The 11,093-nt window shown below is 41.6% G+C and overlaps 1 protein-coding gene across 1 annotated transcript in view; it reads left to right on the forward strand.

Annotated features, from left to right (window-relative positions):
• ARFGEF3 (ARFGEF family member 3) overlaps positions 1-8,421 on the forward strand; it is a gene marked incomplete at both ends in the record, with an annotated part of 87,229 nt that extends 78,808 nt beyond the window's left edge. Inside the window, 5 exons of the mRNA XM_084260980.1 lie at positions 246-348; positions 962-1,093; positions 2,584-2,714; positions 6,273-7,503; positions 8,230-8,421. Of these exons, the coding sequence (XP_084117106.1) occupies positions 246-348; positions 962-1,093; positions 2,584-2,714; positions 6,273-7,503; positions 8,230-8,421 (1,789 nt within the window). The remainder of the gene's footprint in view (positions 1-245; positions 349-961; positions 1,094-2,583; positions 2,715-6,272; positions 7,504-8,229) is intronic.
• Positions 8,422-11,093: the final 2,672 nt, after the last annotated feature.

An 11,093-nucleotide genomic window follows, 5' to 3' on the forward strand; every position in this document is an offset into this window, starting at 1 on the left:
ATACTTACACAATGTACGGTTCTTGTCCTGGCAAAATGACAACTTAAAGAGGAAAAGCAAACTGGGGGGAGTCAAAACTAGAGTGTAATTACAAAAACAGGTCAGGGTAACAACTGAGAAGATTGGATATCATTAGCTAGCTACTGTGAGTAGGCCATTTGTTCTGTTTCCAGCCTTCTCCCATTACAAGTAAGAATTGTCTGGTTCCTTCTTGAACATGGTAATGTTTTCCTGTGTCCTTGCAGGTATGTGTTAGTGACAGCAGGACCTGTTTTTACTGAAGAGATGTGGAGGCTTGCGTGTTGTGCCTTGCAGGATGCGTTCTCTGCCACTCTGGAGCCAGTGAAGGTAAACTGCCTTTTTGCTGACAGTCAAAATTAATCACACTAGTTATAGACTCTCTAAATTTTGACAGGTAACTTTTTCAGAAAATCTTTTGAGTACAGAGCCAAGAAGTGTAAGAATTATGTGGCAGCTTTTTTATTTTGTCAGTTCACTTACCATCAAAGTTGTTGGATCAGCAGCAGAGAACAAAACAAGTATTTTCTAAACTTTTGTCACTAATAGTCCAGGCTTATTTTAAATTGCCCTGCCAGTATGAAATCAGAAGAGTTTAATAGGTAAAACCTTACCTTTCCATCTGTTTCTTCCTCTGGATTAGCTAAAACTAGGCAGAAGACAAAGGTGCTTACTGGGTCCTACAACTGCATGCTACATATAGGCTATTTCTCAACTCACTGCCTTTCCTGTAACAAAAACATCCTCATCACAGGCCAGACTACATAACAAGTTGCAAGTCTTTGCATCAAATACATCAGGTGCTAAATAAGTAGGTGACCAGCTGCTGGTAATGGTGCAGAGCACTTGGAGTTTTGTGTTACACACAAACGGGCTGGACAGCGCTGCAGTCACGGGCTCCAGGTAACACCCAGTGACAGTCTGATGTTGTGTCTCTCTGTAGAACCTGTTGGGCTATTTCCACAGCGGTTCTGAAAGCTTCAGTGGAGATGCCTGTGAAGTGAAGGTGGCAGCCCCCTCCCTCTCGCCAAGTGCTGAAGCTGAATACTGGAGAATCAGAGCCATGGCACAGCAGGTACTGACTGATGTTTTGGGGGAAGTCAGAGAACCTTTCAATCTTTCCCACCGCCTTCCCTATCACCAAACTAGTGTTTCTTTGTCCAACAGTAGTATTGCAAAAAAGTAAAACCCCAAACTGCCCCCCTCTAAGTATGAATTAAGAATACCTAGGGTGTGGGAAGCTGCGTAGATACCTGAAGAGAACTGACAGCTGAGCCTGTTGTGTAATGTATCTTTAAAAAAGGCAACCCTAGCATACATCAGTGGAAATGTTTCTGATAGTGAAAAGGAAACTATAGTGGCACTGTGAATTCTCATCTCAAATGTCCTATACATTTTTAATTACTCTGTTAAAGAATGATTTCCAAGGGCCGCAAATGCACTAAAATAGGGACTGTGATATGAAACTAGAAAACCAAGATTTGTTCAACCTGTCAAAGCAAGAGTTTGAAGGAGAATGCAGATTTTTTTTCTCTATAAGTACTTGAGTATAGAATTTCAGAGGAGAAAAAGAGTTACCGAGAACTAAAAGATAAAGCTGACATTTAACAAATGATGGGAAATTCACCACTAACTCCTAATCAGCAGAGCAAACTTTGAGACAGCCTTCTCAGCGTCCCTTTGACTACAATGGAGATTGTTCATTTTCTGAAATGATTATATGAAACAAGTTCCTTGAAATACATTGGACTGAACTTAATCACCTGCAGGGTACTATAAAACTGTAAATGCTGTATGACAGTTTCAGTGTGGGAGAGCAGCTGGATTAAAAGAGACAACAGAGCTTCATGTCAGTTTTTGACTTGATAAATCGGAACCCTGATGCTGCTGGAAAATCTAGGACATGCCATCCAGGATTTCTGGCCACAAATAATATGGCAGTGTCAGACGTTATTTCAATAAGAAAAATGTTTCAAATTAAGTTTTAAATATGCAGGACTCAAGAAAGCAGGGAGTGTGGCATTCATACATTTTGTGCAGACACTATTGACAGCACTCCCTGAGTCCTTAGTGGTGATTTAACACAAGTACTAAGCTGCAAAATAGAACTACAACAACTGAGAGCTGTTTCCCCATTTCCCACCCAAAGTATTGCATGGCTGAAAATAACCCTTCCAACAACCAACCTTTCTAGGTACAACGGGCTAACTCTGCAAACAGGTCCTTGTCTGACCTATACATGATATTTTCTGACAGTAGTATACAGATAGGAGAAGGCTTGTTTTGGTGTTTGACGTTGCACCTTATACATGTTAATAAAAAAAAAAAAGATGTTGGGTCTTTGCCCTGTGCTCTGCTGGGTGTTTGTCTGGAGGCAGCACATGGCTCTGAGGCTCCTTTACCAAAGCAGCGTGCTCCAGGGTAGGTCTGCCTGGGCAGATAGATAGCTTGTAAAATAAATCATTATAACAGATTTTCACAATGCAGGGAATCCTTATCTCAGGCCCCCGAAGGACCCAGTGCAAGTGCTAAACTGATTGTTTTATGTAACTTGTTGTTTTCTAGGTCTTCATGCTGGAGACTCAGTGCTCCCCAAAGACACCCAGCAACAAGGAAGGGTTTGAACATGCCCAGTCATGTGTGCTCATCATTGACCTGCCACCAGATAAGAAACCAAATGGGCATACCCAGAGAAGGTAAAATATCTTCTCAGGAAAATACTGTGTCATCAAGAGCAAGATAAAATCATTGTCAGGCTGGCAGAGATGTAAACAGAGCCTGGCAAACCATTCCTCTCCATAGGTCTCATCAAAAAAACCCTAAATACACCGATCAAACAAAAATTAGGTTATATGACACAGGAGATAATAACTTACCACTATCTGCTCTCCAAATGTTCCCATGATCATACACTGGTGAGCAGGCACGTGCAAGAGCTATTACAGTTATAGGCAAACCTGTTTCAGGGTCTATAATATGGCCCTTAGAAAGCTAAATAAGGAAAACGTTTCTAATAGGTAGTAAAAATTGGTAGGTTACAAATACCTGAAGGATACATGAGGTCACACAAAACCTTCAAGTAGAGGAAATGCAGATTAAATTAAGTAAAGAATTCTCATAGGAAATACTAGGAAAATCTTTCCAATATTGAGGGTTCTTTTAAGAAGTAGAGTTAAAAGTATCAGTTTGAAGAAAGCTTTGGAAATACCGTTATGTTTGTAATGAAATAATGTCTGCTTTTCTAATGTTCTTCTGGAATTATAGAATCATTTTAAATTCAGTACTAGTGGATTAAAAAGGTAGAAAAGCATAAACTGGGGCAGTATAACTTGAAGCAACCATATACAAAACTGCAAAACTGTTAACACATTGAGGTAGAGACCATTGGTTTTGCTTGGCACTTTATTTTTGTGGAACTCCTTCTGTATGTTGCTGCCTCAGAAACTCAGGCGTTTGCATGACAGGCACATCCTGTCAAAGAATATTTCTTTCTGCTTGTGCTCAGTTGTTTAAACAACTGCCACCAACATCAACAAGGCTAAGAATTAGAATTCTGCATTCAGGGTTTGTGTTTGTGTTGCAAGCTATGTAATACCTGGCATGAAGTTATCTGTTACTAGATACCAAACCTGCTCCTCTGCTACTTCAGGCCTTCTCATTTAAAACTAAACTATTGCTTGCCACAAGGAGCCAGAATGTGATGTTTCTCCTTTGAATGGACAGGAAGAAAAAACATGCAAGATGTCTCTGTTCTTACACAGCTGTACAGAAGTTTTCTCCCAACAGCGGGTGCTCTGTTGCCTCACCTTCAGAGAGCAGGGCCCTGCACAGAGACAAAGGTTGAGAACACAGTCTAAACTCTTCCTCTGTGGTGGGAAAATACCTGCTTTAGCCAAAGGTTTGCAGATCACTCTTTTTGCTACCATGAATGCAAAGCAAAAGGCTGGAGTACTCCCCTCTCATGGCACAAAAGGCCATGCAATCTAACGGGCTGTGTTCATAAACGTAGCGTGGGTCTTGCTTGTCTTTAAACAAGTAAGTTAAGCTTGCAATTAATCCAAACTCTGAATGCTCTTTCACTGTGCTTTGTCTAAACAACTTCAAAAAGTGTGTATGCCAACAGGCAAATGTTACCCCAGCTGTGCTCCTTTTTCACCAAAACAGGGCTCTAAAGTTGACTGTGCCACTGTTTTGACATGATTTGCTAAAGCAGCGCAGTAACGTGCCAGGCTTGCATGCGACTAACTGTGGCCTCTCAAAAGTTTTACTTTAACCTTAAAGTGGGGTTTCTCTTCTCCCTTTTTGCTTTTGTTTCCTTAATGCTGCATCGTTTCACAGGAAGCTGGGGTAAGGGAGCTTTTCTTCTTCCTAAAAAGTAATAATATATTTCAGTTTGAAACTTTGGGCAGAACAAGGAAATACTATCCTTAACCAGCTTTGGCATTGCGTGTTTTCACCTGTAGTTCTGAACAAGTTTCTTTTGGAATTGAGCAGTACTTTAAACTGTCCTTGTAAATTGCCTTTTTGGCTATTACAGAGAAAGCAGATCTCCTTCCTTCTGATCTCACTTTTGGAACAGGATTTGTCTCTTCAAATCAATGCAAGCACTCATTTAACTTTATACATGCTCTTAAGAGCTTTTTTTGAGTCAGCCCCTAATGATTTTTACAGCAGAAAGCTACTTCCCCATAAAGAGCTCCAATGTATGTATTAATCATCAAGATTTTAGCTCTGTCAGGTAGTAAGTCTACTAAATCTTACTGATGTATCAGCAATGACAGCTGTGTCACGGTAAGCAAACTGACAAACTGACATGGGTGAATTAACCTGAGACACACAGATTTCTCTGACTTTTTTTAAATGTTGCATACTCATACCTGAGTTTTGATACGATTTCTTAAAAAAAAAAACCCAAAACTTTTTGTATTTTGAAAACACTTTTGAAAGTTGTTTAATAAGAGTAGAACAATTTTTTGCAACAACAACAAAAAATTCAAGTTCTGCATTTCATGTAACATGAAGATTTATGTTGACTTAGACCTAAAACTTCAGTATTGCAAGCAAACTGGAAAATCTCTTCCTCAGTTGATAGCAGTGCTAATTAAAATGTGGCCCATCATAGTTCCCTAAATCATACTGAGTATTACTATGAGTGCCAGAGCATCAGTTCCATTTAAAATGTCACTGCTGTAATCTTATGCAAAGACTTTTTTTTTAAATGCCTGAAGATAGGTTTCAAAGTTTGCAATTTTAAACCCACGAGATGCCAAACACCACCCTTTGTTCCTAGCCTCCCTTTCCTGTAAGCCTCTCAATGTTACTTACTGGTGCATGACCCAAGAAATTGGGGAATTTGCCATTCCTGGGTTCCCTGTGCAAATTGAAATCAGTGAGATCTAGAGCAACTCACAGGAGCACAGCTAAGAATCACTCAGTACTGTATGTGAGAAACAAGGTTAGGAATAGATACTTCCACGCTGGGCTCTGAGAGCTCAAGTTGAAGTCTTCAGAGCAAAGGATGATAGGTGCTTTCAGCCAGACTTAAGCTGCTCTGCATGCTCCATTGCACTGCTGATGTTTCTGTAGATGGGATTTTTGGGGCTTAGTTGGTTGGTTGGCTCTTTGGGGTTTATTTTTAAGAAATTCCTGGCATGAGTGGAAATGGAAACGAAGTACTAAACTAGTTTTAGCCTCGATTTGCCATGTCACTCATAGGTTGGGTGGAATGCTGGTGGATATTAAGGATATTTTGGCTTGACCAAAGTCTAGCAATCAAAATAGAAAATATGGTCAGGGACCGATGGCAGAAATGCTGCATAAATTGTGTGTTAACGAATTCCTCAGTTATAGCAAGTTGAAATACTAAAGTAATTGTAGCTGTCGTGACATTGAAACACAGAATACTCAATCCCTCAGTGTTAGATGCCTCTGGAGAAAGGGACAAAAATTATAGTAGAGCTTTGTTTTAATACCACAAGTGCCATCAGTGTGCTTGCTGTGGACAATTATTTTTCATAACCACTGTAAGTGGATATGTCTTCCCTTCTAGGAAAGTATTTGAAAGAATAGCTGAAAGACCATTCTAAACAACTTTATCTTTCTCCAGTTTTTTGTAACAAGGCTGTGAAAATCTGGCCTTTCATTTGCATCTTTTGTCTTAGCTTCTAAAATGTGAAGTATTCCTGTACCTTCTAGTAAAAGAACAATGCACTGTTTTAATCTATTTTTCTCCTTTCCACGCTTGGTTTACCAAGTATTCCTTTCAGGACGATAGTGGTGAGCTTGCTGTCCCACCAAGTGCTGCTCCAAAATTTATATGACATCTTACTGGAAGAGTTTGTGAAAGGCCCTTCTAACTTGGAGGAGAAAATGACAGTACAAGTACCAGAAAACAAGTTGGCTGGTTTTCTCAGGTACATCTCCATGCAAAACCTGGCTGTCATCTTTGACTTACTACTGGACTCCTACAGAACAGCCAGAGAGTTTGACACCAGACCTGGGTTGAAGTGCTTGCTGAAAAAAGTGTCAGGCATTAGTGGAGCTGCCAACTTGTATCGCCAGTCAGCAATGAGCTTCAACATCTACTTCCATGCTTTGGTTTGTGCCATCCTGACTAACCAGGAGAACATCACTGCTGAGCAAGTGAAGAAGATCCTCTTTGAAGATGATGAGAGAAGCACAGACTCATCACAGCAGTGTTCTTCAGAAGATGAAGACATTTTTGAAGAAACTGCCCAGGTCAGTCCCCCACGAGGGAAGGAGAAGAGACAGTGGAGGGCTCGAATACCATCTCTGAGTGTGCAGCCTGTCAGCAATGCGGACTGGGGGTGGCTAATCAAGCGGCTCCACAAGCTCTGTATGGAGCTGTGCAACAACTATATCCAGATGCACCTGGACCTGGAGAATAACGTAGAGGAGCCTCCGGTGTTCAAAGGAGACTCTTTCTTCATTTTACCATCCTTTCATTCAGAAACCTCCACCCCATCAACCGGAGGGCAATCTGGGAAGGACACACCATCAGAAGATGACCGGAGTCAAATTAGGGACCCACTGGGAGACAGCCTGACACCACGAGGAGGGAGTGGAGAAATATTGCTGCTACCCCCACCCTTAAGTCCTAAACCAGAGAAAAAAGAGCAGAGCAGGAAAAAAGAATGGTGGGAGAGTGCTGGCAACAAGATCTACACCATAGCCACTGACAAAACTATCTCCAAGCTCATGACAGAATACAAGAAAAGAAAGCAGCAACAGGCCATGACATCTTTCACCAAAGAGGTCAAAGTGGAAAAAAAAGGAGACCTCCTGGGTTCAAGAGGGCCAGACTCTCCCATCCTCCAACGGCCACAACATCTTATAGATCAAGGCCAAATGAGGCATTCATTTAGTGCTGGTCCAGAGATCCTGAGGCAAGAGAAGAGACCACGCTCGGGATCTACAGTCAGCTCCCTGAATATATCTGTTAGGGATGCTGAGGCCCAGATACAGGTAGGACATTCTTGTAAAATGCTAATAATAATAGCAATAATTAAAAAGATACCTATAAATATTTTTCTATTGCTTTTATTATAATTATTGTAATATCTACATTAAATGTCTTAATTACATAAAGAAGTCATCGTGATGAGCAACTGACACTGTTAAAACCTGGTTCTGGCCTATCAAAAGCAAAGTCAGTCTTCAGGAGAGCATTACCAGGCACATTTGCAGCACAGCTTTCTAGAGTGCTTCTGTGACTGGGGCCAGAGCTGCACTTAGTGCTGAGAAGTAACCACTGACAATGCACTCGTCGTTTACTGCTGAGGGCTCTAACACACTTGAGGCTTTTGGGAACATCATGCTGCTTGTCACAATGCTTTTGTACTTCAGAAAGATTTTTTTCTTAATTGCACAGCAGAAATAGCAGGTTCCATTGCTAAACAGAAAGTTGCTATTTGCGTGTCTGAGTAAATCAGTGAAAGCATCAAGCTTCAAAGTCTTTGTTCACTGTGGGGTGAAGTAAAAGGGGATGAAGGGTGAGCATGATGCCTGCAATACAAAGTCAAACTGTGACTTAGAATACTGAATGTGAATTGGGAAGACACAGGAAACATTAAATGATTGTCACTATTCAGTCCTCTTCATGAGGCTGCAACCACCATGCATCTTATTTTCTGCTCATCTATTTAGAAAGGTCTTCTAAAGCATCTTCTTTTCCACCCGATTTACCTGTAGGCATGGACCAACATGGTGCTGACAGTTCTCAACCAGATTCAGGCCCTGCCAGACCAAACTTTCACTGCTCTGCAGCCAGCTGTGTTCCCCTGCATCAGCCAGCTGACTTGCCATGTGACAGATATCCGTGTCCGCCAGGCAGTTCGGGAATGGCTGGGAAGAGTGGGCCGAGTCTACGACATCATCGTTTAAACCTAGCTGTGCTCTGTTGCAAAGGGGAGAAGATATCCAAGGTATACAGCAAAAAAAGTATTTGGGGTTCATTAATTGCCTGTTTGTTGGTGATAAATTAAGAAACAATGAGCTTGTCGATGTATGTCCTCTATCCACTTGAGACTGTGTCCCTCCCTCACACTTGCAAAGGCAGCAAACCATGAGTGTGTCCAGGGGGGTCTGGATTGACCCCAGAATCTGAAAACTAGAAAATCAAGCTCATACCTAAATGGGTGGTACATTTCAGTAGCCTTCACTATAATTCAGATTTGTAATGGTGGGAACCATGTGAAACTGCAGCAGAACTTCCACACTTGCAATTTTCTGTGAACACAAGCAGTCATCTGGGTGTCAAGCTGGGCCAGTAAGCCTATGTAAGTTTAAAAAAATAAATAAATAAAAGTCAGGGAAAAGGTGGGGCTCTGGGGCAGGTAGAAAGGTAACACTTGGTTAGGGTAACTATTTTCCCTTCTGAAATTAGCATGAGAGAGGAAAGCCAAATAAAGATTATTGTAGCAACTGCCTCACTCTCTAGAGAAAGTGAAAATTTATTTTGCTGTGAGAAGAGCCTTTGAAGTCTGGTCACATTTGGGGTAGCTAATAAGGTTTAAAACTGGTGAACTGGTGAACCAAGAAGCACAGACTATTCATCCTTTCATCGCTCGTGGGGAGTATTGCTTGAGGAGAAATGGCACTGTCAACCTGCCCTCTCTACAGCACTACCCTTGCTGCCTCTTCAGCTGTGCCTACAGCTGATCCTTTTGTTTTGCTGCTTCTGGTGATGCTGGGGTGGAAGGACCACCACAGAGCAAATACCACCATGGCCAGCACCTAGCATTCAGCTCAACAGTGGTGATGAAAGTTCCAGTTTAAGCAACACTGCAGGTAAATTAGCTTATGCTTCTACTGGAAACTTCTGTTTGCTTATATAGAGCTGCTGTAGCCAGGAACAACCACATCACCTATGTTAAACTTAGCCTGTCACTCCACATTGAGCTCCATCAGGACAGAAGATAGTCTGAAAGGAAAGTCTCTCTTCCTTCTCTCCCATTTCTTGTCTGCTCCTGTAAATGGAAGGGGACAGATCCTCATGGAGGTACACCCCCTCTGTGCAGCAGTCCCATAGGGACTGCTCCAATTCCCTGATACTATTAAGGGGGAGGAGAAGGGGAAGACTTGTCAAGTACTTAAGTGATGCTGTTCACACTAGACACAGCAAAAGGTTATGTCACAGCCCCCGGAACAGTCCATCTTATATTCCCATGCTACATAATTTGTTGACTGGAAGTTGAAATAATTTGTTGAAAGTAAATTGATTTTAATCCTAGGTGACCCCTTAGTGATGTTCTCCCAAGGCTTTTAAAACATGCACACCAACTAAATATACAGCTTCAGTCCCTGCTCCAAAGCACCCTCAAAATTGCATCTTTTTTGTCAGGGCTGGATTTTACACAGCTGACTGCTTTTAGCATCTTAAACCTAGAAAAACAGCCATCACTCATGCTGATGTGTTTACAAAGACTCTGCTGCTGTCCCTCTGTTGCCCCCTTCCCATTTCTCACGGGCTAGACTTGTGTGGGGTGTATTTGTCCCAGAACTTCGTGTCATGTCAGTCACACTGCTTCCCTTTCTTTCAAAACTTTCCTTTGCTAAACTATTCCAAGGACTTAAAAATCCTCAAAAACAACACGTTCTTACCACCTACATTGACTTTATAAAAAAGGAATTTAACACTTTTAACAACTGTCAATTTCCCCCCAGTAGTTTTATTATTTCCTTAGGGCCAGGTGGGATTAGCCCTTGCTATATGCAGGGTAGTGGCACAGGTTGATTTCTGTTGCCATGTCTTTCTTACACGTCTTTAAGTAGAGTAAAAGGGTGGTTATATTTTTGTAAAAGTTTTTATTTGGCATCTATACAGAACTGCTTTTAAAGCAGTATATTAATTAGGCAACAACAGAAATCAGAATAATAAGCCTCATGCAAAACCCTCCACTCTGCTGTTTTCATGATCCATACATTGAACAGATTGCTGGACTCATCTAAAACTAAAGGAAATCCCTAAATTATGTTGGAGAAGTAAAATTGGGGAATCACTCAGGACTCCAGAAGAAGGCCTAGTATCTAGGAAACACTGTGGTTGTGTGTTGTGGTTGCAATACAAAATTCCTTCTGCAAAACATGAAGAACAGCTCTAGGAGTGACATCGCCACTGCCCCCTCAAGCCCATGACCACAGCACTGCCACCATCTTGACCCAAAATATCATTTCAACATTTTGCACTACAATTACCATACTAGAAACAAGTAGGAGTAAATTGTCCCTAAGTGCCCATTGTCACCCTCAGTGCCTCTGCTCATCAACACCCCTCCTTATGTAAGAGGTCACAAGTAGCTTTTAGTAGTTCCAGAAATGTAAGAAAGGACTGGGATGGGGTGAAGGAATCACTGAAGCAGCACGATTCACATCAGCAAAGTTTAGTATGAGCTACACTTCTTTTTCCTTCTCTGTAAAATGGTAAGCAGGTGAGGAGAGCAGCCCATGGCGGCTTCAGGAACCATTAATCGGAGATGCAGAAGTTTTATGATGCACCCCCAAAGTAGAAATAAATTAAGTATGGAGCTGGTTCATCAGATTCTCAGCTAGTTTAG

Source organism: Gallinula chloropus (assembly GCF_964237585.1).
Source record: "Gallinula chloropus genome assembly, chromosome: 3".
NCBI lineage: Eukaryota > Metazoa > Chordata > Aves > Gruiformes > Rallidae > Gallinula > Gallinula chloropus.